Below are 26,667 nucleotides of genomic sequence, written 5' to 3' on the forward strand. Positions count from 1 at the left end.
AACTTACTTGACCATAAAAATGGAAAAAATAAACTAGGAGATTGAAAGATGAGAAAGAGTATACATCTCTTCATAAGCAATCAAAGGCAAACCTTAGATGCATCAAATTAAATACAAATAATAACCAAATATAGTGTGGTGTATTGGTACGAGGCCAAATGTCTCGAGTTCGAGTTTACTTTGATAGAGACTCAATATGAGACGAGCGTTATGATTATAGTATTATTCTTTGATTGGTTTTGGTGAGTTTCCAATTTATAATTTTGTATCAGAATTGGGCTAACAAGTTGTGCTTTGAATGTGGGCGGATCAAATTTGGGCTAATAAGTTGGGTTTGAGTGTGGGTTGAAAGCCCAATTCTAATGATTAATTACTGGGCCGGCATGTAAGATTTCGTGTTTCCGAGTTTGGGTTCACGAAACGTATTGTACATTGTTTTTGAGATGTTGTACATTTGTTCCAGCTTAGCCATCAAACTCCAGTCTTCGTTGAAGCCAGCTTCAGCTTCAGATCTTAAATCGCAAAGCAAACCAGAGCGATAAAGGTTTTAGGATTTTGCAAGGAATTATTCAATTCGAAATGTGCAACACAGTTATAGGCTCACATTTCATGTATTTGTAAGTCGCCGGAATCATAGAGAGAGGAGAGAGAATGGGGACCGCCACCGCGTTAGCGCCGGGGCTGTCACGGAAGCTGAAGAAGGTGCTAGAGACTCGCACTGATAGTCCCGATCTGCTCGCCTCACTCAACACAATCTCCACATTTTATTCCGAGAACACTCCTCACGCCCGCCGGAATCTCCGATCCACCATCGAGAAGCGCGGCCTCTCTATTAACGAGGAGTTCCTGGAAGCCTCCTCCTCCGCCCAAGAGGTACACTCTGCCTGAGCCCTACGGACAACCTATTGCTATTTGCTCCTCAATTCTCTTGTTCGATCTGATCAATTTCTTCTATCATTACTGTGCGATCTGCTCAATTTTACTACGCGCATTGTTGTTTATACCTTATTTTGTAGGGCTGCATATGCAAACCATCCTGTTCAATCATATTGCTGTTGTTCAGAGCTTGATCGATGTTCATTTGCTAATCACTCGTTTATAAACAGAATGCCTTTTGTTTTATGGATAACTAACTAAAATCAGCATGAGTATAGTTTGATTGAATTTTGTTTGGAACACAGTGAGGTTTTTTATCTGATGTCCTACTGATATTTGGAGCTCATTCTTCAAATTGCATGGCTACCCTTTACAAAGATTTCATTTCGGCTGTAGCTTTGTAATTCTCACCAAAAATGAACTGATAATAATAACAATACAATTGTTTAGAAAAACCTTTATTATGATATCGATTGTTGTGCACTATGTCAGTTGTTATACCTTGGTACTCTCCATAGAATAAGTGAAACTGATTTATTATGTATATATTTCGCTCCCTCTCCCCTTTATTGTGGTGTCCACTCTTTTGAGTTGAAAAATAATTACAGTGTGTTTCATTGAGTTTTTAGGCCTTGGATCGTGTCGAGGAAGAGGTGAATGCCCTGGCTGAATGTTGCGATAAGTATGCATTCTTTCTTGTTTATCCTATATGCTGGTTTCTTTGTGTTTATCATCTTTTAATGTGTAGCTTCACAAATATGAAAAGTGTATTCAGTTGAATATCCTACTTGTTGCTTGCCAGACATAGTACTTTCCCCATAAAAATGTTCTGATATAAAATCTCTTAAAACGTATAGTAATATTAACTATCTCTTTGCCTATCCCTACAGCATGTAAGTTATACATAATCAAGTAAAATACTATCCCTTCAATGTGCTTTGTCATAATTTAGTAAGTATGCTACTTTGAGTGTGCTTTTTAATCTTGAAAGGTAAAGAATTAGTAATAACACATAGATGTGATCGAAATTTGTTATGTATCATGGGGGTCATCACTTGGACCCACTGTGCTGAGTTTCGCAATTGATTCAATATGTTTCAGTTGCTTATGTTTGTTATGAGCTGATTTTATTATTTCCTTTAGTATTGCCTATAGTATTTGAGCTTTATGAAAAGTTTTTGACTTTGAATGTGATGCATGACTCTCTTGCAATTCACATATGAAAGAAGGATCAAAATTGGTATCTGTGTGACTTTATTATTTCTTCTTATTGTAGGATTGCAAAGGCTTTAGGCAACTGTAATGCTACAACTGGTGATATAATCAGTACAACGGAGAGGCTCAAACAGGAGCTTGAAAATACTACACAGAGGCAAGAGATAGCATCATGCTTTCTTCGTGATTATCAGCTCTCTAATGATGAGGTATTGTCTGAATCGTATTTGTTCTAGCCTTAATTTTGAAGTCCATTTTAGTCATGTTTCACTGACATATCAAGATTTTTTGTTTGTTGCTTTTCCTTTCTCTAGATAAATGCACTACGTGAGGAGGACCTGACTGAAAACTTTTTTAAAGCACTTGCTCATGTTCATGAAATCCATGCCAACTGCAAAGTGCTGCTACGAACTCACCATCAGGTTCATCATCAATACCTCTCTGCTTCTTATCTTCTCCTCCTTCTGCCTGACACTCTTGTATATAAAGACACACACATACACTAACACATCGCACATTTACTTTTATCTTAAGTATGAAGAAGTAACACCATATTTTTATTTGTTCACTTGTGTTTTCCTGCATCTCTTTGTTTACCTTCTAGTCTTACTTAGGTAATGATGTTGACATTTCAAAACTAATTAATCTTTCTTGATTTTATGCTCATCATTTGCTAAAGCATATGAAATTTGATGGGAGCTATCCTCGCACTATAACCTGTTTGAGGAAATGAACCATAAGACCTGATGAATAACTGGTTCTGGATCACTCATTTCTTATATTTGGTTTTTTTAATGACTTCTTTTCCATTTTTAACTACCAACAGCAGTAGAGATTTGACCTCAGCAGTCATAATCCTTCATGAGTTAATTAATTCAGCTCTTTCCATCATTCCATCCTAGCATTATAGGTTCATTTTGATTTGTCTGGATGTTTAGACAAGAATTGAACAGTGAACAAAAATGAACATAGTATTATACTAATAGTGTGCCAGGTTATTTTTGATATGAATATATATGAAACAAAGTGCTTTCTGAATCATTTGGCTCGCAAAAGTTGTAGCTCAGAAGCAAGTCCTCTTAGAACAGGAAGAAGGAACAATGAAACTGGCATAAGACCGTTTCCTTCTCTAGTGATTCTCATCACCTGAAATCTTCATATTTTCATTTTCTCTGTTGCATTCTCAAAAATCTCAATGCATGTTTTTATAATCCTGAACTAATTTGAAAACTATTTGCAGCGAGCAGGTCTTGAGCTTATGGATATGATGGCTGTCTACCAAGAAGGAGCATATGAACGATTATGCAGGTAAATTTAATGTCAGTTTGAGGGTGACCATGAATGAAAAATTAAAAAGAACAAAAAAAATTCATGCTTGGGAATCTGGGATGTTTGAGATATGCTAGAACATTGACATGCATTATAGATTGCACAATCATATTGTTGTCAGAAAATTGCATAATAGTTGGAGTCTTCCATGATGGACTAGTTTTGGAGACAACATAAAAGTAAAAAAAATTTAATTCTTTTTGTAAAATTTGTTCCTTGGGGTTTAAGCAAAATAATTTCCTCTCCGCTCTTTTAATGCTTTGGCAATTCACTTAGATGTTGACACAAATTTTCACTTTGTACTGATGTCCGTCATCAACTTTTTTTTGTTTTCCTTTTTAGAGGCATTACACCCCGTGGTGTACAATATTGACCTCCAGAGGGTATCCTGCAGAGAAAATATTTGTCCAACTTTTCCTTTTTTAGAACTTTATGCACCCCTCCTGATACGGATGTTGGTTGGTTGGAGGGGAGTAGTTGCCACAATAATAGGGAAGCAGTTAGTGGGGAAATCCCAAGATTATCTAGTTAGTTCAGATTTTATTGTTATTTGAATTATTGTAGATTTATCTGGCTACCTATATAAGGTGGGTCAGTAGGAGTAGCTGACATCTTTTGGAGAGATCAGAATTAGGGACGGCAGTAGCCGTAGGCCTCTGCGGAGGATTATCGTGGCCTCCTACGTGAGGATTGTTCTTCTATTTTGCTTCTTTCTTTCGGTCCTTCTATCAATAAATTGAGTTCTTATTTCCTTAGTCATAGTGTTCTATTGGTTGAGTTGGAACCCGGCCTTTACTCCTATCACCTCCCTTTTACTACATAATAATGTATCTATAAAGCTGATAGGTTCTTTCAGCCTTTTATAGTCTTGACGACTAAAGAAGGCTAGTCTTCCTATAATCTGAGTCATCTGACTTGTAGTCAGTCCTGTAGGCTGATAATTGAGCAAAATATATCTGTATCAGCATTTTATACTATAATGAGATGTATAACTATGATGGAATGAGTAAAAAATACGTTTGTCTTTCACTCTTTTTATCACCAGAATATGATAATGCAAATCATGCAATAATTGCATGTTTACTAGACTGTTTCCTGGGCAAAAATTAAGGACATATCATCTGTTCTTCTATCTAGGTGGGTCCAAGCTGAGTGTAGGAGACTTGGGGATGTTGACAATCCTGAAGTTGGTGAGCTCCTAAAAACTGCTGTCAGATGCCTTAAAGCAAGGCCAGTTCTTTTCAAGTACTGTGCAGAAGAGGTAATTGTTTATTGATCCATTAAATCACACATTACAGAAACCCATTAGGAATGCATTTCCTACATTTATTTGTTACACATAATTTGGTGTATAGGTAGCAAATATGAGGCATAATGCACTCTTCAGAAGATTTATTAGTGCCCTCACTCGTGGAGGACCTGGTGGACTACCTAGGCCAATTGAAGTTCATGCTCATGACCCTTTAAGATATGTAGGAGATATGCTGGGATGGTTGCATCAGGTATACGTCTGTATTCATTTGGGTCAAAATGGTGATTTTGTTTTTCTAGTTAGGAACTTATTCTTCATAATGGCTGTGTGACAGGCCTTGGCATCTGAAAGAGAACTTGTTCTTGCATTGCTTTATCCTGATTCAACTGTAGATACTGGATCAATTGCTCAGAGATTTTCCAATGATAGTGATGTCGGAAAGACAGAAACAGATACAGACTTGACATTTGTTCTGGACAGAATCTTTGAGGGAGTCTGTCGTCCATTTAAAGTGAGAGTTGAACAAGTTTTGCAGTCTCAACCAAACCTTATAGTTTCATATAAGCTCAATAATACACTGGAGTTTTACAGCCATACTGTGAGTATATTCCACTTCAACAATGTTATACAAGTATATATTCAATTTCTTCATTTCCATTCTCTGTTCTTTAACTCAACTTGTTATCTGCAGATATCAGATCTGCTGGGGAGAGAAACAGCTCTGTGCAATACTCTTTGGGCTCTTAAGGACGCTGCTCAGAAAACTGTCTTCGACATACTAAAAGCTCGAGGAGAGAAGCTGTTACGTTATCCTCCCTTAGTTTCTGTTGATCTTTCTCCACCTCAGGCACTGAGAGAAGGAGTTTCACTGCTTCTGGAAATAATTGAGACATATGATAGTATGATGGTTCCCATGTCAGGAAAAGATCCTGCATTTGAACCTGTCATATCTGCTTTGTTAGATCCTATTATTCAGGTCTGTTCCATGGGTATTTGATGGCATCTGTTTCTCTGCATGTCTGTCTTTTAGTATGAACTGGAAACACAGAATCATGTTAGTACTTCTAAATCTATCTAAGTTGATTCCACAGTTTATACTCATGCTAATTCAATATCCAACGTCATGCTGCACTTGATTTGAGTGGCAGCATATTCATGTCTTATATGTCTTTTGGCCATATGCATGTGAAAGTTTTTATAGTAGGGTTGAACTCCAGTTGCTCCACTAAGATCTTGTAAGGCTAGAATTGAATCTGTCACTTGTAATGTCATGTTCAAAATTTGTATTTTAGATACCACCTTACCCGTTAGGAAATTTCTTGTCTTGGAGTGATTTTGATATTATAGTTAGTGATGGAGCCTTGGTCAAAGATTTGATTTGACCGAGTGCCATATTTTTATCTTGGCTGTTATTTCAGATGTGTGAACAAGCAGCTGAGGCACACAAGTCGAAGGGGATTCAGCCATCAAGGAGAAGTAGTAGAGTCGGTACAGACCATCCAGCTCAACCCCGCAGATCATCTATAGATGCTCTTCTGGATAACAGCAATTCTGTCCTTTCATCTCAGGTATTTATTGACTGTTTAAATTTCAAATGTTTTCCCTCTCCATTTTTCTAGCATAAAAATGGCTATATATATTAGTAAGTTATCATTTATTCATTTATCACTGTGTTTATCTCAGCTGTACACCTCCTTGCATAAGGATGCATTTCTAAACTGGTATCATATTCGTTTTGGCATGGAAATATATTTGTGAAACTTTTCTAGAATTTATAGTCTGGTTTATATATGAATGTACTTCTTCAAGATGATGCATCTTTAGTTTGAAAAATGACGACTGGTGCTCTCTCCGGACATGATATTTTGTTATGCAGACCCGCGAAGCACCTTCAAGGATATTCCTGATCAACTGCTTATGCGCCATCCGGCAACCATTGGTAGGACATGATGTTGCTTCTGAATACGTGAAGAAGCTCGGAGCACTGATAGAAAACCACCTTCACAGCCTTGTAGAAAAGGAAGTCGACACAGTCTTGCGACAATGTGGTTTGTCAAACAAGATGTCTCATTTCCACAATTCTTTGAACGACGCAGGTGCAGACTCCATTCCCAGCCAGCCACTGGCTGAGATGGAAGACATGATGCCTGCTGCCCTTTCGGACTGTCTAAAGGCCTTCTTTGGGCTCGTTTTGGGAAGTGAAAGCTCATTGCCTGAGTTTGAGCAGATACAGGCTCCGAGTCTGCGTTCAGAAGCTTGCTCTCAGCTGTCTAGATCACTTGCTGAAGCATATGAAGTCATCTACAAGGGAATTATGGACCCGAAAAACGGGTATCCAGATCCAAGGTCGCTCGCGAGGCATCCTCCCGATCAAATACGAACCATTTTGGGGATTTGAAGCTGCTGATCATGCCTCTCATTATATAGTTACACTCTTTTCTTTGTCGATGTTTCCAAGATTTTGTATACTCAATTACTGAAATTTCTGTAAGCTTAGTTATACCTCAATGAATTGAGTTTTACTAATTGTGATTTGCGATGACTATTGATCTATTGTCTCAAACCCTTTTTGTTGGATCGATAAATTAACAAATTAATTATTGAATACTACTAATGACGGTGGTTATGTTTGGATGGACGCCAAACTATGTATTACCAAAGTGCATTAGTTGTTCCTTTTTATTTTATCGACATGCATGCAATCGTGTCAATCGAATTTTTGACTAGGATAAAAGTTAGTACTCCATATTTTAGGACATTTTGTGAAACTGTCGTCGACTTAAGGTATATTAGAGTTCTGTGTATCTTAGATTTCATTAACTCATATCACTAATTTTTACACGAACCTTGATCCGCATTTCTTAAAACTCGAGCAAGTCATTGCCGCCACTCAGAATAATGAAAAGTTTCAGCGACATAGAGCGAGGGTGGATTTGATCGATTCCTAACATGCCAAATTAGGCCGGCCAAACAAGGGTTATGGGGTCTACGTTGCCAAACAAGGTATGGGGTCTAAACAGACATTTCACTTGTGTAGCTGAATCCTGATAATATTAAATATTAAAAAAGAAATAAAAAAAGGCGAGGAGATGACACGTAATTGGACAAGAAGAATTACAGAAAATCTGGGCCGTCGATGGGCTGCTCTTGAATATTTCTTTATACTAAAGCCAATTCTCACTCCACTCCCACTTCTCAATTCAATTCAATTCAATTCAATTCAACTCAACTCAATTCCTTGATCCTTTGAATCTTCCCAAATCCACCATTGATTAACCCCTCGCGAAGTGATCCAATTCTCGCCACCCTCACATTCGCTTCACGCAAATCCAAATCTCTGCGTTGTGTGCGAGGAGAGTAGGGGTGGTGGTTTTGGAATGACATTTGTGCTGCAATGAAGGCGATAGCGTCGGCGATGGCTAATGGCGGCGACATCCGGAGGGCGCACATGGCCATGGCCTTGGTCCAGCTCTTCAACGGCGGCTACCACGTCATCACCAAGGTTGCGCTCAACGTCGGCGTCAATCAGCTCGTTTTCTGCGTCTACCGAGACCTCCTCGCGCTCTCCATCCTCGCCCCAATCGCTTACGCCCGTGAGAAGTCAGTGCTTTTCCTTTTTCCTTGTGTTTGTGATTGTGTGTTTTGTTTGAATTGGATCATTGACTTCGCCGTTACTGCTCGATTGCTGCTACTTCTCGATCCAACTCTTTCTCATTGTTTGTGTGAATGGGATTGGGAATTGGAGGGGAGATGTATGAGTGAGTTATTTATTGCTCATTGGTTGAATTGGATAGTTTGTGATTGGGCTGTTTGGTGTCTTCATGATTATTAGGACTATTACTGCACTTTCCGTCTGTTTTTTAGAAGTTTGATTTGTGCATAGTTTTGTGTTTACTGAGTTTTAAGTGAATGTTGTTGGGAGATTTATGTGTTACAGTATCATTCTGCCAAATGTGGAAGTAATGCTAAAGGTATTTTTATTATACTATGAAGGATCTAATGATTGATGGGGCGGTGATCCATATGCTTCATCACATTTTAGGTGATATTCATATATTGTTTAGGGATAACAGAATACATGATTTTCTAATTCTCAATTGCTTTTTTAAGTCAGTTAATTGTTTCCCTTTTCTTTTGTTCGTAGGCCATGGTTGAATGCGCTTGCAAATTCCAAATGATATGTTTCTTGTTTTTGCAGAAGGATAAGACTGCCACTTAATAGACGCCTTATAGTGACCTTCTTCTTTCTTGGTTTGACTGGGTGAGTGGATATCTTCATTTTTTTTCTGAGCTTGCCCTTTAGAACTGTCTTAGTTTACTTACTAATAGTGTCATTTTGCTATTGGATTAGTATTTTTGGGAACCAACTACTGTTTCTTGTTGGTCTTGGCTACACGAATCCAAGCTATGCTGCAGCTATACAGCCTGCTATTCCAGTCTTCACATTCATATTGGCTCTAATGATGGGGTCAGTCACTAAGATCTTCAAGCTATTACCATTGCTCCGTCTCTCTCTCTCTTTCTCTTCGTAAAACACCACACAGCATTGAGCACACAAGGAAAATGCATAAATGAATGAAGGATGAAGAAAAACATCTATATCTAGTCCTTTTGTTCACTTGAAACCAGACTTGTCGAATGCCATTCTTACATGCAGCTATATTTGCAGTACAGAAACTCTGAATTTACAGAAGACTGAAGGCCAAGCAAAGTTGGGAGGAACTCTTGTTTGTGTATCTGGGGCAATTCTTATGGCTATGTTCCGCGGCCCAGCTGTGTTTGGATACAAGGAATTAGATTTTGCTGCACATAGTGAAATAAGTGCCAAGGGTCAGCCAGAACCAGCTGGCTGGATAATGTCTACTTTTATTGATTTGGGGTTCGATAATTGGCACCTGGGAGTTTTATGCTTAATTGGGAACTGCATGTGTATGGCTACTTATCTGGCAATTCAGGTAGTGGGCACCATGATTTATATCTAATATTATATCTGAATCTACTCCAATTCACCGATTTTTCTTCACCCATAAGCCATACGCTAAAATCATTTTATCAAACATTCCCCCACCGAAAACTAAGTATTCTGACAATTGTACTCTCCTCATTTCTCGGGATTTAATTGGATTAAATTTGACTAAACTCACTGTTCCCTTACTTGGTTGTATCTTGATGATTGGCATTATGTTTATGTTCTGATGTTTAATTTATTTATCTGACCTGTGCGGACGTTAAAGTTGAGTGTTTTTGTTGAATCATTCAAAAACTTTAAGCTACAAGCTGTTTTCCTTAGCGCATGTGTATGTATGATTCATTTGCCAGTTCTATAGCATTGGTATTAGAAATTGTTATGAAGAGATCAAGAGAAATGCTATCAAGTATCAACCAATAATCCATCTATATCCCCAATATTAACATTTTCATTTTCTTAAAATGTAATTTTCTTGTAAGCTTATGTTTATCAAGCAGTTTGTTTCTACGCATAACATTACTCTTCGGTTTCTTCTGAAATTGTTGGTCTATCTGCACGGCTTCAATAATCAAACAAGATGTTTATGGCGTTTCACTTGTATTTTCTGCACAGGCTCCACTTTTAGCCAAGTATCCTGCAAGTATATCAGTGACAGCATATTCCTACTTTTTTGGTGCTCTGTTTATGGTAATGACTGCCTTTTTTGTGACAAATGAATCAACAGACTGGAGTCTAACACGATCTGAAGCTTTTGCTGTATTATATGCTGTAAGTATTTTCATGGTTTGGCTTTTCATTTATTTTTCCCTGTGCTGTTATGAAAATTGCACTTGGTGACCTTATTACTTGGTTCTTCTATACTCATTAACAATGCATAAAATTTATGTTCATAACCATTGGGCCACAACAGCATGGTATACACCAGTAGAACATTAACTATAGTTTCTGAAGCAGTTTAGTTGCCGCAGGAGGGTCTGACTATTGTTCTAAACGATCGAGAATTGGTCATATCAGCAAATAACAACTAATCTGGTGATACATGTTACTAATGTTCGTATGTGTGAGAAGAGTGAACCTCAGTTCAACTTACGCTTAAGATTATATTAAATACTTGGACAGATTAAAAATGACAGAGATCCTTCTGGTTTTATATTTGTAACTGCATCACTTAGATCTTTTGGTATAAAGTTAGTTTAAAACAACATATTTATTTTCATGTTTCTTTTGTTCCTTAAGAAGTAAGAACTTGGTTTCTGTAGGGAATCATAGCATCTGCATTGAACTATGGACTTTTGACATGGTCAAATAAAACCCTTGGTCCGGCCATGGTTGCACTGTACAATCCGCTTCAACCTGCAGCCTCAGCTTTTCTGTCAAGAATGTTCCTTGGAAGCCCGATTTACTTAGGAAGGTTATACCCCAGTACCTTTCCATAATTCTTGTCTCTGAGTATTGCACGACATTTTTCTAATTTAACCATACGGTCAGTATGTGGCTAAGCTGTTATTCTGTCTTTCAAAACAGCATTTTGGGAGGATTTCTGATTATAGCTGGGCTTTATTCGGTAACCTGGGCATCCTACAGAGAAAGACAGGTATCCCTGGTAAGTTCTCCTCATGCACCTTGGTCACCTGAGGCCCATGTTGACCGGGATTTACCAATCAACAAGATCTCCTACCAGCTAGGTAACATGTTCTCCGGATCGTCGACTTCTATACCAAAGATTGTGGATTAGCTTAAAATTATGATACCATTATAGGTTTTCCTTTTGATGGATGTTCCATTGCATGGAAACCACAATTTTCGGGATATGTATATTGTACTATGTGTAAGTGCAATGTAACATTCTTTCGAACTGAATGTGCTCACTTTTTCTGTCTACAGTTTTACCTGAATATGAATTTATTTTACTAGCCTGTTTCAACTTGAAAATTATACTCAACATGTGTATGTACTATATCTATCAATTGATTTAGGAACATGTGGCATTCGAACGCATTACTATGCTTGCTGGTCCACATTCCATAAAAATTATTCCCTCCGTCCCTCTGTAGCTGAGTCGTATTCCATTTTGGGTTGTCCCATTGTAGTTGAGTTATTTCTTTTTTTTAGTACTTTACTCTCTCTTCATCTCTCTACGTTTTTCCTTTCTACTTTATTCTCCTTTTATTCAACTCATTTGAAACAATTTTTTTTAAATCCAATGGCAAAAAGAAATGTCTTTACAGAGGTATGGAGGGAAGGGATGGAGGGAGTACTATATTGAAAATTCTAGTTAGGCTTTGGAGTGTGGACAGGGATCTCTTTCCCAATTTCCTCAACGAGGTTTGAAGAATTTAAACTAGCAATTTAAAGAAATTTTAATGTCCTATTTTTACAAACTAGTAATTGTTTGTAAATATACGAAATATACCTAAATTTTGCTTTTTAACTAACATTATTTATTTTTGGAAATTTGGCATGAGAGTTTCATTAGCCAATAATTCGAATTTTTGGAGTTTGATGCAAAATTTGGATATACATTTGGAAGGCTCATAACGAAATTTCTAATGTAATTCAAATTTAGACAAATTTTCAATATTTTGGTTACCATTAGAAATTGACATCTAAAGTGTTCTAATGATACATTTGAATTTAACGTCGAATTCCAGTTATTGGCTAGCTAACAAAATTTGGTTTGTGTCAAATTCCAAAAGTAAAAAAGTTCATAATTTTCGGTCATATGGTTTATGACAAAATTCCGAAAAAAAGAGTTCTTGATTTCCGACGAAAGAAGAAATATAATTGGTTAAAACCAAAATATGTGGACAATCCATATATTTTCAACAAATTAACCCATTTTAATTTATCACGACAGTGACAAAACATCAAATTCAAGGAAAAATATTTTATCATACTAATTGATCATGATAATAATAAAAGCCTGGAATAAGAAAGGATTAATTTTCTTTTTGTTTAAAATGAAGGAAAAACGAGAAAATTAAAGAGAGGAAATAAACCAGGCCATCTCGACAAGGGTATATATACACCCATGGAAATTAAAGCTTATAAATGCTGCTGCTGATTCGCCTACCAAATTTGATATGTAAATCTAAGCAGTTGGATATACATAGAATTGGTTATTATTAATTATCTGGGATTAGAATGATTCCTGCTTCCTTAGATTCAAGAATTAGAGGAGTTGTATTTATTTATTAATTTGGATTAATTTCATTCTTTTATAGTACAATGTGATTAGTAGAGAGATTAAAAGTGCGATCGTAAGTAGTACATAAAAAGTGCAATAGTGGTAGAATATAAAATCTACCAAAATCACAACATGGCAAGATACCCCTATCTAGGGTTTACTCGTGTTATTCTTTTACTTCTTTTTAAATACTTATCTTCTTATTTTATTATTGAACTAAGCAAAAGATAATTAACGAAACTACTCATTCTCGGCCTTCCTTCTCCCTTTGCCTCCGAATTAATCACACTTAATTATAGCAGTATACTTGTACACACAAATTATTAATATTTATAATAAAGTATAGAATTAATTACAAGAGTTTTAGGTGTTTTTTTGGAACATATAGGCCATGGTAGCCATAAGGAACCCTACCTGGCAACCTAACCCTAGCAACAATCTCAAGTGTTGGGGATTTGGCATCCATCACCCAAAACCAAGACTCCTCGCTACTCTCCTTATGCACATATGTTACTAAATATCCATCATCCTCTTCCTCCGCCCCCTCCCTCGCCACGAAATACGGCTCCCCGCCGTAACATCCCTCCCCAAACTCCCGCATCGCCACTGTGCAATCGCTCCCCTCCGCCCCAACTTTCGACAAGTCAATCTTCACAACCCCACCCGCCTTCGGCATTTCAACTATAACCGCCGCATAAATATATCTTCACCCAAAACAAAAACATAAGATATTCATCAGGATAATAAATGAGATTTTGTCCCTTCATTTAGATAATTATATTTAGAAATATAAAATGTCCTGCAAAAAATTTCTTGCCGTTCAGAATATTAACATAAAAACCAACACTACACGTCGATTACCCAAATAACACATCAATTACCCAATCGACGTATAATTTTCTGTCATGTCAATATTCTGATCGTCTGGATTTTTCGCAAGGACAATTGATTCGATGAGCCCTTGAGACCGTATCCTATTCAAAAGCGCTGAATCCAAAATTAGAAAATATGTAAACCAATACTAGTATAATTTACCTGTTCTTCTTTCCAGCATAAGCTGGATTAATAACTCCAAATTCCATGTTCTTCCCGCTCAACAAATATCTCGAAACCACCTTCTTCTCGTTAATATCCAATTCAATCATTTCAAACCGCGAATGCATCAAATTCGTGTCGAGAAATCCCCGATCCGCCGCGAGGAAATTCGGCGCTACGATCACAATCCTTCCGCCGCACTCTCCCTCCCAAGCATTAGTAACATGGAGCAGATTCAACCCCGGCGTCTCGATCCACACCAATCCGCCGTCGTCCGCCGCCTCCCGCGCCAAAACCCCGACGCGCGGCACCTTCTCGCGGCGGCACACCAGCGGCGTCCGCCCCCTCACCACCTCCGCCGGATCCATCTCGATCTGCACATCCTGAAACACGATGAATCTCTCCGTCAGCCCGAAATCATGTACGCACGCCATCCTCTTCATCGACGAGATCGCCAGATCCGATCCCCTTTTCCCGCCCGAATCAATTTTGAAAAACGCCAGAAACGGCGCGAAAACGTTGCATTTGAACGCGAACACCTCGCCGGATTCCGGATCGGAATGCGGATGCGCGGTCATCCTCTCCGTCATACCGCGGCCGCCGCCGAAATCGCAGCGGCCTAATGTGATGACGTCACCATCCTCCGCGAGATGAATTTTGTAGGGCAGATCTGACTCGCACAGCGCGTATAGATTTCCGTTGAAACACGCCAGGCTCGTGTTGGCGGTTCCGAATCCGTTAGCGGAGGGGTCGAATTGGCCGAGAGCGCCGCGCGCTGCGGTGAGGAGGAAGCGCGCGGCGGTGGCGAGGCCGCCGTGGCAGGAGGAGAAGGGGCTGGGGAAGAAGGCGCGGCCGATTTCGGCCTCGGTTTTGAATTTGTAGGTTTTGACGTAGCGGCTGCAGAAGGTGGCGCGGCCGCCGGAGATGGTGACGGAGTGGAGCATGCCGTCGCCGTCGAAGGGGTGGTAAGGGCCGCGGGGGAAGAAGTGAGGGTTTGGGCCATTGCGGATGTAGGCGCCGTCGAGGGAGGCCGGGAGGGAGCCCTCCACGACCTCGCAGGCGGTCGGGGGAAGCTCCTCCACCGGGGCGAAGTTACCGGAGAGGAGGTGGTGGGGATCGATTGATGGAGGGAGAGGTGAGTCTAAGAAGTTGGAGATGAAATCATCCAATGAGTAAAGGATTGTGGTGAGAAGAGATTGTTGCTTCTTTTCTTGGATTTCTACAAGCACCTTTGTATTACATTTTTGATCATATGAATATATTGATGAAGTGATTTTTGGTTGCAAATTATTATGTTTGATTGGAGATGGTGAGTGCAATGATTTTGGAAATTTTGGAAGATGTAAACCGGTTGCTTGTAACATCTTTTATTGTATGTGTTTCAATTGTGGGAGTTTACAAGAGAATGCAATGAATTTTCCAAAGAAAAAGTGTTTATAGTAAGCAGAAGTGTTTTAACTTAGTCATATAGACTAGTTGGGTTTGGCAGCTCATAATAAAAAAAGACTGCGCTGGCTATAAATGTATGCGAATTGGGAGTATTTTTTATTGCATGAGATCTCAATATTGTATATACTCGCACAAAAATATCTAGTGGGGTACGAGAATAAAAATATGATAGTTTGGTATATCATTAGATTTAATAAATATATACTACTACGTCATAGCCCTCGGAGCCAAATTCGCCAGGTGTACAAAAAAAAAAGGCCCAGCCAGGCCCACGATCACGTCGTGAAGGCCCATCAGGCCCACTCCAAAGTCTTCCCCAGATAATTACGGGCCCCCAACTCACCCACTCAAAAGCCCACCTTATACTAGTATGACACTAAAACTAACTAGGAGTATTACTTAAATTTAATTTGGAGGGGGCCAGAATGATGGCCTTTGACCAGTATCATCACTTCTCATAATGGATTGAAAATAGATTATGTATAAGAGTAGGAATTTATTTTGCTAAGCAAGTCTTCTAAGTACCTCATCTTTTGTTCATTTAAATATAATGGTTAATAAACGTGTGATTCGTATTATACTCTCACCAGTCACATATGTATTATTTATTGACTGAAAATAGAATATTATAAATAGGAATTTGCTAAGCATGTATCCAAGCACTCCTTTTATCGTTGAATATTTTTACTTGCAAATTCTATTCAACAATTATTAGATGAGTGTACAATTCTTTTTTTTATGGAAGAACTATATATAGCTCAATAATCATTCTCAAATAAAATATGATAAAATTAAATCCATGCATTCCTCGCTGGGAAATTTTAAATTATGAAATTCTCGTCTACAAGCAAACTGACCTATGACTGAGCATTTCTTAAATAGTTTTATTTTTTATGCATTTATATATATAAGCAGAACACACTATATATGAGTTCAAAATTGAATAACAAAATCCACACATTATATATGTTGGATTTGTAATTCTGAATTCCTCACTGAGCAATTTTCTTTAATCACTTGAACAATCTAACTAAGTTTGTTCCAATAAGATCCATGAGGGTTTTGTGATTTAAATTCGAATGTGCTTTTAAACACGATGGCTATAATAATTATTTAGATATATCAATCAACTAACCAATTATTGATGCAGAGTTTACTTATGAATATTGCACATTTAATAATATTATTATTAATAAATAATCCTTGCATTCCTTACCTGAAGATTTTAAATTATAAAGTCACCGACAACAAGTTGACAAGCACTCCACATGCATCTTGTGTTGGTAATTTAATAGTAGTATAAATTTATTTCATATTATTAGCACAATACTACAAAATAATCTACGCGTAATAATATCATTCATTGTCAATCTAACTAAATCAGTTAATTAATAAGTTTTATCACATGGTTTTGGTTTTATAAATTAAGATCATGATCTGTGCAGTAGCTGGAATTAAGATCACGATCACGATCTGGTTTTGGTTTTATTAAAGTGGCATGTATATATTACCTATTTATACTACTTAATTATAGGAATTAAATAAAGAAAATTATTAGTATTGCTCCTTTCTTCGAAACCTGGATATTGTACTTCCTATTTTCTTTGTGTCCCGTTTTTCTATTTTTGAACTTTCTTTATTAAATGTTTTATTTATATTTTACAAATTTTTTTTGTAAATAGAACATATCTACTTACTCACATTCTTTATATTTTATTATAAAATTAATATTCCGTATTTTATAGTATTATAATAACACGATCTACTTTCTTTTAACTTTTTTCGCTCATATTTTTTTCAGTTTTCTTCATTATAATATTTCATAAAATAAGGGTTGAATCAAAGTGGAATGCTATTAAGAAAAAATGTAACTAATCAGTCACATTGAAATGGAGGCTTAAGTATGAAGTCTCATGAGACAGGTTCTATCTATCCTTCATTATTACATGTTGTTTTATTCTGAAATTCTCAATGAACTCAGTTCCTTAATACTACCAGTTCAGTCATTTTCTATACGTATCTACATTAGTACTCACTCCGTTCCATAGTAATAGAAGTGTTTCTTTTTTGCACGGAGATTAAGAAAAATTGTGTTAGGTGAGTTAAGTAAAAGGAGAGTAAAGTGGAAATGAAAAAGTAAGAGAGAGTAAAGTAGGTGTGGAAAAATGTGTTGACTTTTACCAAAAAGAGAAATGACTTTATTACCATAGAACGTACCAAAATAATAAAATGACTCTATTATAATGGAACGGGAACGGAGGGAGTATTAGCCAACGTTATAAACAATCATGAAACTTCAGCATACCATACTCGGCAACCTAAATTGAAAATTGTAGTAATACTAATGATGGAGATCAACGACTTTGAATGAATAAAATAGAGTAGTAGTAGAATTTATACTAGTATATTTGTCACCACTATTAACAATATGAGAAGGAGCAAGACATTATATATAATGCCACCCCAATCCAACAATATATCCAACAATGGAAGCCCTAATTTCTTTCTCTTCCCTCCCAAAATCCCCTTCATTTCCCAATGTTCCAACTACCACTAACCGTCGCAAGAATCTCTCTCCTCACTCATCCTTACTAAAAGACTTATACACAAGAAAACAATCTCCACCCAAGACAAGAAAACCCCAACATCAAAACCCACCAACAAAAAAACACTCTTTGCATGAAATAATCTTCAAACCACTCTTACATTTCATATCCACCACCTTCACCGACGCCGACATCCCTCCCTATCTCGACCCAAACCAAGTCCTCTCCGGCAACCTCTCCCCCGTCGACGAGCTCCCCCCGACCGCCTGCGCCGTCGTGGAGGGCTCCCTCCCGCCCTGCCTCGCCGGCGCCTACGTCCAAAATGGCCCTAACCCTCGCTTCACCCCTCAACCGCCTTACATATTTCCCGACGGTGACGGAATGCTCCACTCCCTCAAAATCTCCCGCCGCGGCGACGCCGTCTTCTGCAGCCGCTTCATCAAGACATTCAAGTACACGACGGAGCAAGGTTATGGATACCCGATTTTCCCCAACATTGTCGCTTATTTCTGCAGCAACGTCACTCCATTGATGATTCTCACCGCGGCTCGAGTCCTCCTCGGCCAGTTCAACCCTTTCGCTGACGGCCTCGGCACAGCCAACACTAGCTTATCCCTGATCGGCGGCGGCCTCCACGCCCTAATGGAGACCGATCTCCCCTACCAGGTGCGTAGTAAAATAGTAGAATTGAAATGCGAAAAATGAAGTAGTTAATACTAATATAATTTGAATTTAATTGGAAATTTTTTAAGTAAAATTGAAATTAAAGAAAATGACTTGCTTGATTAAGCATATTTTCTTCATTAATGACAAAAGCTTATTAACTAATTTGAGTATGATTGACTCTTTCTTGGGATTCTAAATTGTATCCTTATCTTTCTGCAATTTTGATTGATTAACCTATCAATTTTCTCTTTCTTCATTTTGCTTTTTTCTTTTCTTCTTTCATTTGCTAATATGTTCTATTCATACCGTTAATCATCTAATTAATTTCCATTTTTACTTCTTCGTGAATAATTATTTTATTTATTTTTATTAATTTTCACCAACTTTATTTCATTCAGGTAAAAATCACACCGGAGGGAGAAATCACCACCGTCGGCCGCCACGATTTCAAAAGCAGCAACCGTTACCTGACGATGACCGCGCACCCCAAAACCGATCCCGACACGGGCGAATCCTTCGCCTTCCGCTACTTCGTCATCCCTCCTTTCCTCACCTACTTCAGAATCGACTCCAACGGAAAAAAGCAGCGAGACGTCCCCATTTTCTCCCTCAAAAGCCCGTCCTACATCCACGACTTCGCCGTGACGAAGAGCCACGCCATATTCCCCGATCCGCAGATCGTGATAGAGCCTCTCCAGATCCTGAGGGGGAAGCCGGTGCTGAGAATCAACGGCGACAAGGTGCCGAAGCTGGGCGTGATCCGGCGCGACGCGGAGGATGAGAGGGAGATGTACTGGATCGATGAGCCCGGGATGAACCTGCTGCACGTGGTCAACGCTTGGGACGAAGACGACGGCGACACCATCGTCGTCGTCGCGTCGAATATCCAACCGGTTGAGCATGCGTTGGAGAAGTTAGATTTGGTGCATTTGTCGTTGGAGAAGATCGTGATCGATGCCAAGACGAAGAAGATCACCATGAGGTCTCCTCTTTCGGCCTTGAGTCTCGACTTTGGAGTCATCAATCCTCGTTATGCACAAAAGAAGAACAGGTAAAAATAGTCTCAATAGTAGATGACACAAGTTTTAATAAATCAGATAGAATTAAAAAAAAAATTGGAAAATGTGTCACCCGTTTTAAAAAAAATTAAACTATATATAAACAGATAGAAACTAATTTTGATTAACGTGATTATTTTATGTGGACATTGATTTTTAAATGTATTTTTACAAATAAAATGATGTTTGTGCAACAGGTATGTATATGTGGCGGTGATGGAGAAGATGCCGAGGATGGTGGGATTGGTGAAGATGGATTTGTCGTTGCCTACGGGGGAATGCACGGTGGGATGCCGGATGTATGGTGCGGGGTGCTACGGAAGCGAGCCAATATTCGTGGCGAGGGAGGGAGCGGAGGAGGAGGATGATGGGTATTTGGTGACATATGTGAGTAATGAGAAGACACAAGAAACGCATTTTGTGGTGATGGATGCGAAATCGCCAAATCTAGAGATTGTTGCTGCTGTTAAGCTGCCTCGGAGAGTGCCTCAAGGATTCCATTCTATCTTTGTTAAGGAAACTGACCTACAAACACTCTGATTCTAGAGTTGAAATTCGGTGTTTCAAATATATTGTCATATAAGTGTTCAGTCAATCACAATATGTTCGAATTGTTAAATTTTTATTTGTAATTATGTCACTTCTCACTTGTACATGTCTAGGTATAATATACTCCATTGGCTGTGAATAAATGTCATATATATATTTACAAATGTAAAGGATTATGAAAAAAGTTTGTTGTCCTATTCATATCATATGCCTATTTTAAACTTTCCTTCTCGTAATTGCCCTATGTTTTTCAAAATATTTAAAAATTGTAATATTGTCAATCGAGTAACAAGTGCGGCCCATTAGAGACAAAGTAATTGGGCCTAAAGGACTAACAAATTGGAAGCAGAATACAAGTTTGAAAATCTTACATTGGGTCTCATACTCTCATTATTTCATACTCCACTTGTAGGAGTAAGATTGAACATAAAGAATTAATCTCATTTGATAAAGCTTATATAGTTTGATAGCTCATAAATTAGAGGAAACTCGAAGCTAAATACAGCTATAAACCCACTTGATTCGTTAAGTACTACTAGTTTGTAGTACCATATTAATAGTTCATAGTAATTTGATAGCTCATAAATTAAAGGAAACTCAAAGGTAGATACATCTATAAAACCACTTGATTCGTTAAGTACTACTCTACTTTGTAGTACCATATTAATAGTTCATAATTAATACATTGTCCTATGAAAATTGACAAACTTGTAAATAAACTTGCAATTGATAAATGAAGAATTATTAGAAAAAGTAAGAGAAAAGAAAAAAAAATAGTAAAAAGAGCGTGAGTGGGTTATGAGGTTCACATTATAAATGATGTATTATAAGATTATTATTCACTGAAAACTTTCTATATTTAGACTTGGTCTAATTTTGGAGATTGTCCCAAATTGGTAAAATTGTCTATTTTTAAGAAGAATTAGTATTATCAAATTCTAACCTGCAATTAATATTTTTTTCAATCATTTTTGTTTATATTTTTAAAATCTTGTGTTAGGGGTCAAAGCGAGATAAACTTTGGAGGATGGCAAGTGTTTCTTAATTTTTTTTTTTCTTAGACACATGTCCTTTAAAACTTATCGAGTTGAAGAACGTGAAGTCCAGCTAATTTCTTACACGAAGGTAATTTAAGTTTATCCTAGAATTCTTTTTAAGGGGCTTTCTCTTCGGTTCCACTTTTTCTTTCCATCATTTTCTACCGAAATGAATGTCACATTATTTTACTCATCATTTTCACTTTAAAATGAATAATAATATCATATCATTAAGACATGATATTAGAGTGAAAAGGTGGAATAAGGAAGGACGAATATTTTTTTTTTAACATAAAATGATGGGGGAAATGAAAAACTTTATAAATTTATAATCAAATAAAAGTCACTCTAAATTTTACATTTTCACGTGCATTGAATTCGTAGGCATTTATTAAATCGAGATTAACTATATTTTTCATACCGGTTAAATTTACATGTCTCTACTTATAATGGTATAAATCAAAGCATCAATTAAGTAAGAGGATGCAATTATAACTTTTATCGAGATTAAATAATCACGCTCTTTTTTTTAATATGTATGACTAAAAATTAAGTTTCCTTGGGCATGCTCTATATATATATGACTATATGAGTTATGACTAACATTTGTCATGTTTAAAACATGGAGGAGCACTATTAATTACATTTAGACGACATTTATATTAGAAAATTATTCTTGTTTAATTTCTCATAAGTTGCGCGAAGCTAGGAGATATTTATCAATTTACACGTGAAATGATTCCAAAAAGAGTTAGTTGTACACTTTTTTATTCGACACATCGTATGAGACAGGATACTGTACATATATAATGCGATAAAAATAACACAAACCTGCAGATCGTACAATAATGAAAGACAATTTGAAACATCAATTTAAAATGTGGTCATCAATAATATCTAAAAATGAACAAACGGACCCAAAAAAATAGTCGTACATATACTATCTGACCTATTAAAAAATTACCAACCCACCTTTTCGGACTACAGAAGAGTGAAAGAATCTTTAAATAAATCTCTAAATTATGCTCCATAAATTATCAAATGCAAGTTCATTCAAATCAACTTTATATATACTGAGAAATCATAAAATGCAAGGTAGAACCATAATTTATTTGTTAAAGACTGTAGTAAGTTGATAAGAAATAAGTTACTGAAAACATTAATGTTGTTTGTCAAAAATAAAAACGAAATAAGAATTTGCCAGGTGGGTGATGGGCGTTGCTTTCAATATTGCATAAATTCAATACGTATTGACTAAATGATGATGAGAGTTTGAAAAGAAAATATGTTTATTTACATATTTAATTAAAATATATGGAAATAAAGTAGTATATGGAAAGTGCATAATATTGTGGTTATATATTTATGATTTTGTGTATAATTTTTATACTTTTTTGGAACCATAAATATAATTAGTGCATACTTTAATTCAAATTTTAAAAATAATAGAAAGGAAATTTAAATATAAAAATAACAAATGAGGTTAAAGACTAATAAGTCTTTTTAACTTATCCACTTACTATTTTTATTATTTTAATATATAATTAATACATCAACTTATTATTTTGGTTGTACAGTTGTTTATCATCACTCTTCTCTTAAAGATACCAACAAAAGTTATTTCCTCAAGCAAAATATAGTACACTAAAAGCCTAAAAGCAATCACTTTTATCGAGTTTTCTTTGAAAAATCAATAATTTTGGCGGGGCTATATCCCTATTTATAAATGTATGCACTAAATGTAAGGCTTCTTTAGAAGATAATTATGTATAGTACTACTAATTAGTAGTAATTTGTAAGATCTATTTTTAGCTTGAGTCAAGATACACAATTAATGGCTGCATGGTAGAACCATCTTATACAAATCTTATATATATATATATATGCTAGAGCTAACATATAATGAGAATTAATGTCCAATTTCATAAACTTTATTTATTTAATTTACTCAACTATTTCAAAATAAAAAGTACCAAAAATTTAAACATCTGCTGTAATGTAAAATGTTGAATTTTATAAAAAAAACTATGAATTTTGTAAAGTTTTAATTTGAAGTTATTATTACTAAAAACATACACATAATTGTGCCCCACACGAGCTTGGCAAAATGGATACGTAATAGGAACACATGTGACATTCCTAACTCAATACATTTGTTTTTAATATCTAGTTCTTATTGTAAATGTATTGCTAAAGGAATATGTTTATTAATTTAAGTTATGTAATTAAAACTAAAATTTATATACATTGAGGATTGATTTATATAAAAAAATCACCAATACTTTTTAAGAACATGATAATATAAGTCATATTTTGTTGACCTGTGTATAAACCCCACTTCACATCAGCTTCCGCTTCTGACACAATTTGTTTGTAATGTCTATTTGATTAATAAGTACTACTACTTGACACACATGTGGTCATTTTAGTACTCCGTATCAATTTATTTTAAAATGTATACGTAATGGTTGGGTGTTAATTAAGTAAGTACTAATAAGGATTGAGATTAGTATAAATAGTTCAAATTGGCTTCATGCAATTATAAGAGTTAACCAAATCTCCCTTCACAAACAGGAGAGAAAATGGAAGCCCTTTCATCCTCATTCCTCCAAGCATACACTTTCAATCACACACCTTCTTCCCCATCACCAATCTTCAAACTCAAAATTTCATCAGTCCAAATCGACGAAAAACAAGCTAAAACATTTCATCAAACAACATTTTTCCCTCAAAAACTGCCCAAACATTCTCACAATCCAAACACCACACCTCCAAAAACCAACCAAATCACCAAATTCTTCACCGCATTAGACAACTTCATCACCGACTTCATCGACCTCCCTCTCCGCCCCTCCATCGACCCCCGCCACGTCCTCTCCGGCAACTTCGCCCCCGTCCCCGAGCACCCCCCGACCCCCTGCCCCGAGGTCGAGGGCGCCCTCCCCCGGGCCTTAAACGGCACCTACCTCCGCAACGGCCCCAACCCCCAGTTCTTCCCCCGCGGGCCCTACCACATGTTCGACGGCGACGGCATGCTCCACGCCGTCACCGTCTCCGGCGGCCGCGCCACATTCTGCAGCCGCTTCGTCAAGACGTACAAGTACAGCCTCGAGAAGGAGGTCGGGTCTCCGGTCATCCTCAACGTCTTCTCCGCCTTCAACGGCCTCCCCGCCTCCCTCGCGCGCTGCTCCGTCGCCTTCGCCCGCTTCCTCCTCCGCCAGTACGACCCCCGCCGCGGCGTCGGCGCCGCGAACACCAGCCTCGCCTTGATCGGCGGGAAGCTGTTCGCGCTCGGGGAGTCTGATCTCCCCTACAGAGTGGAGATCAGAGCGGACGGTGACATCGTCACCGTAGGCCGCCACGTGGCCTTCGGTGAGCCGTACATGACAATGACGGCTCACCCCAAGACGGACGCGGAGACCGGCGAGGTCTTCGCGTTCCGCCACAGCATAAGCGCTCCGCATCTATCCTTCTTCAGGATAAATGCGGAGGGCGTTAAGCAGCCGGAGATTCCGATTGCGTCGCTGAATGAGGCTTCGCTCGTTCACGATTTCGCGATCACGAGAAACTACGCGGTGTTTCCCGATCCGCAGATCGTGATCAAGCCGGCGGAGATCGTGAGGGGGCGGGCGCCGCTGGGGATTGATGAGGCGAAGGTGCCGAGGCTGGGGATCGTGCGGCGCGGCGCGGAGAGCGACGGCGAGATGTGGTGGGTGGACGTGCCGGGGTTCAACATGATGCACGCCGTGAACGCGTGGGAGGAGGACGGCGGCGACACCGTCGTGGTGGTGGCGTCGAATGTGCAGCCGGTGGAGCATGTGCTGGATCGGGTGGATTTGGTTCACTCTTCGATGGAGAGGGTGGAGATCAATGTCAGGGACAAGAGTGTGCGGCGGCGAGCGGTGGCTGCCGGAAATCTGGATTTCGCCGTCATCAATCCGGCTTACGTTGGGAAGAAAAACAGGTATTGAAAAGGAATCTTTTAATTTAAATTTAATTAATTTAGTTAATTTTATAAAAAAAATTAGTAATTTTCTTAATTTGATTGTTTTTAAGTTTTGGAATTCCTAACTGCCTTGAAAATAGAATCGGACTCTTTCTAGCAAATCACAAAATTAAGTAAAATGGATATAGATTTGTGGGGCCAAGATTTTTTTGTTGCCACACTTACATTTCAAGTTAACAAAGATTCAAATGGAAAGAGATTTAGATTCTGTCTTCATACTTTCTCCCGCCATTGCGTGCACTCTTCAATAACTATTTAGTGGAGTACAATAAACGGTTTAATTAGTTTCAAAGGAAATTGAAATTTGTATGACTATCACAAATTGTATCTGAAATGTTTATTGGATAACACGAATAACACGAGTTTAAATAAAAAAAATTGAACGAGTTAAAAAAAATGAAATATAGAAAAAAATAATTGAAGTAATTATTCATACTAATACTTCAATTGAAGATCAAACTTTGTGAACTAACTCATTTTATTTTATAATTTTAGTGTGTGTAGATATTTATTAATTTATCCAACGTGATTAACATTTGATTTGACAAACAGGTATGTTTATGCAGCAATAGGAGCTCCAATGCCTAAAATAGGAGGGGTGGTTAAGATAGACCTATCGCTTTCAGCCAATGACTCCGGCGACTGCACGGTGGCGAGACGCGTATATGCACCGGGATGCTACGGCGGTGAACCATTCTTTGTGGCAAGGGAGCCTGATAATCCGGCTGCGGCGGAGGATGACGGCTATTTAGTGACATATTTACACGATGAGAATAGTGAGGAGTCCAAGTTTATAGTGATGGATGCCAAATCTCCAAATCTTGATGTTATTGCTGCGGTTAAGCTACCCGGAAGAGTTCCTTATGGATTCCATGGAATTTTTGTGCCTCACAATACCAATTCCTAAGTAGTACTAATAATTATTGATGTCAAAATGTGATTTAGGAAATTGATATAGATAGATAAATGTAAGTTGTATTGCTTAGTATACCCACTATATTTAAATTTGCATGAATTCAAATTTGGTTTGTAAATAATTCACGGTTCCCAGAAAAAAGTGTATTTGAATATTTAGAGGAAAAAGGTGTACGTCCTATAATATCTTCTTTTTAAATGGAGAATAAAAGAAGCATAAAAAGTAGTAGTATAAAATAAAATAAAATTATTAAACAACAAAAGAAAACCTATTAAAATACTTGGCACTGGACTCTTATTAAATGTGTCAAAAAAACATTAGTATTTTGTAGTACTATTATATTAAGCACGTACATTATGTTTGACGGATATTTAGAGCATCCACAATGGATGTCCTAGTGGAAGCCCTAGTGAGAGTCCTAATAGTTGCCACGTCAGCATGCCCTATCTTTCTGCAATGGTGGAGCCCTAGTGCATGCCCTATCTCTTATCCACTTTTCATTTCAATTTTAAATTATTGTTTTTTAATTTTGTTTTTAATTACTATAAAATACCAAAATATATTATTTTAAACACCA

The 26,667-nt window shown here is 37.6% G+C and overlaps 5 protein-coding genes across 5 annotated transcripts; 4 read left to right on the top strand and 1 right to left on the bottom strand.

The window, feature by feature from the left end:
- The first annotated feature begins 488 nt into the window (after window positions 1-488).
- LOC125215293 (conserved oligomeric Golgi complex subunit 6) lies at window positions 489-7,198 on the top strand. Its single transcript, XM_048116669.1, has 11 exons — window positions 489-873; window positions 1,506-1,558; window positions 2,153-2,300; window positions 2,406-2,513; window positions 3,332-3,399; window positions 4,558-4,681; window positions 4,776-4,922; window positions 5,007-5,270; window positions 5,364-5,648; window positions 6,091-6,240; window positions 6,549-7,198. The coding sequence occupies exons 1-11, from the start codon at window positions 652-654 to the stop codon at window positions 7,068-7,070; spliced, it is 2,091 nt and encodes a 696-aa protein (XP_047972626.1). The 5' UTR covers window positions 489-651; the 3' UTR covers window positions 7,071-7,198.
- Window positions 7,199-7,852: 654 nt separating this feature from the next.
- On the top strand, window positions 7,853-11,524 carry LOC125210878 (WAT1-related protein At4g19185-like). The gene is made up of 7 exons (XM_048110497.1): window positions 7,853-8,272; window positions 8,871-8,933; window positions 9,024-9,140; window positions 9,342-9,627; window positions 10,254-10,409; window positions 10,901-11,052; window positions 11,166-11,524. Exons 1-7 carry the CDS (start codon window positions 8,067-8,069, stop codon window positions 11,374-11,376), a joined length of 1,191 nt encoding a protein of 396 aa, XP_047966454.1. The 5' UTR covers window positions 7,853-8,066; the 3' UTR covers window positions 11,377-11,524.
- A 1,626-nt stretch (window positions 11,525-13,150) lies between these two features.
- LOC125216779 (probable carotenoid cleavage dioxygenase 4, chloroplastic) lies at window positions 13,151-15,243 on the bottom strand. The gene is made up of 2 exons (XM_048118543.1): window positions 13,864-15,243; window positions 13,151-13,532 (listed from the first exon to the last, which is right to left on the bottom strand). The coding sequence occupies exons 1-2, from the start codon at window positions 15,225-15,227 to the stop codon at window positions 13,181-13,183; spliced, it is 1,716 nt and encodes a 571-aa protein (XP_047974500.1). The 5' UTR covers window positions 15,228-15,243; the 3' UTR covers window positions 13,151-13,180.
- A 2,555-nt stretch (window positions 15,244-17,798) lies between these two features.
- On the top strand, window positions 17,799-20,332 carry LOC125215330 (zeaxanthin 7,8(7',8')-cleavage dioxygenase, chromoplastic-like). Its single transcript, XM_048116718.1, has 3 exons — window positions 17,799-18,524; window positions 18,923-19,575; window positions 19,780-20,332. Exons 1-3 carry the CDS (start codon window positions 17,799-17,801, stop codon window positions 20,120-20,122), a joined length of 1,722 nt encoding a protein of 573 aa, XP_047972675.1. The 3' UTR covers window positions 20,123-20,332.
- Window positions 20,333-23,726: 3,394 nt separating this feature from the next.
- Window positions 23,727-26,254, top strand: LOC125212229 (probable carotenoid cleavage dioxygenase 4, chloroplastic). The gene is made up of 2 exons (XM_048112331.1): window positions 23,727-25,132; window positions 25,727-26,254. Exons 1-2 carry the CDS (start codon window positions 23,751-23,753, stop codon window positions 26,079-26,081), a joined length of 1,737 nt encoding a protein of 578 aa, XP_047968288.1. The 5' UTR covers window positions 23,727-23,750; the 3' UTR covers window positions 26,082-26,254.
- The last annotated feature ends 413 nt before the right edge of the window (window positions 26,255-26,667 follow it).

Source organism: Salvia hispanica, chromosome 3 (genome assembly GCF_023119035.1).
Source record: "Salvia hispanica cultivar TCC Black 2014 chromosome 3, UniMelb_Shisp_WGS_1.0, whole genome shotgun sequence".
In the NCBI taxonomy this organism is placed as follows: domain Eukaryota; kingdom Viridiplantae; phylum Streptophyta; class Magnoliopsida; order Lamiales; family Lamiaceae; genus Salvia; species Salvia hispanica.

Coding starts and splice junctions, on each gene's coding strand:
- LOC125215293 (XM_048116669.1), top strand. CDS start 652: ATGGGGACCGCCACCGCGTTAGCGCCGGGGCTGTCACGGAAGCTGAAG. Junction 4,682..4,775: donor TCAAGTACTGTGCAGAAGAG/GTAATTGTTTAT, acceptor TTTGGTGTATAG/GTAGCAAATATGAGGCATAA. Junction 4,923..5,006: donor TGCTGGGATGGTTGCATCAG/GTATACGTCTGT, acceptor GCTGTGTGACAG/GCCTTGGCATCTGAAAGAGA.
- LOC125215330 (XM_048116718.1), top strand. CDS start 17,799: ATGGAAGCCCTAATTTCTTTCTCTTCCCTCCCAAAATCCCCTTCATTT. Junction 18,525..18,922: donor AGACCGATCTCCCCTACCAG/GTGCGTAGTAAA, acceptor TATTTCATTCAG/GTAAAAATCACACCGGAGGG. Junction 19,576..19,779: donor TATGCACAAAAGAAGAACAG/GTAAAAATAGTC, acceptor TTTGTGCAACAG/GTATGTATATGTGGCGGTGA.
- LOC125216779 (XM_048118543.1), bottom strand. CDS start 15,227: ATGTTACAAGCAACCGGTTTACATCTTCCAAAATTTCCAAAATCATTG. Junction 13,533..13,863: donor TATGCTGGAAAGAAGAACAG/GTAAATTATACT, acceptor TTTTGGGTGAAG/ATATATTTATGCGGCGGTTA.
- LOC125212229 (XM_048112331.1), top strand. CDS start 23,751: ATGGAAGCCCTTTCATCCTCATTCCTCCAAGCATACACTTTCAATCAC. Junction 25,133..25,726: donor TACGTTGGGAAGAAAAACAG/GTATTGAAAAGG, acceptor TTTGACAAACAG/GTATGTTTATGCAGCAATAG.
- LOC125210878 (XM_048110497.1), top strand. CDS start 8,067: ATGAAGGCGATAGCGTCGGCGATGGCTAATGGCGGCGACATCCGGAGG. Junction 8,934..9,023: donor TTCTTTCTTGGTTTGACTGG/GTGAGTGGATAT, acceptor CTATTGGATTAG/TATTTTTGGGAACCAACTAC. Junction 9,141..9,341: donor ATATTGGCTCTAATGATGGG/GTCAGTCACTAA, acceptor CTATATTTGCAG/TACAGAAACTCTGAATTTAC.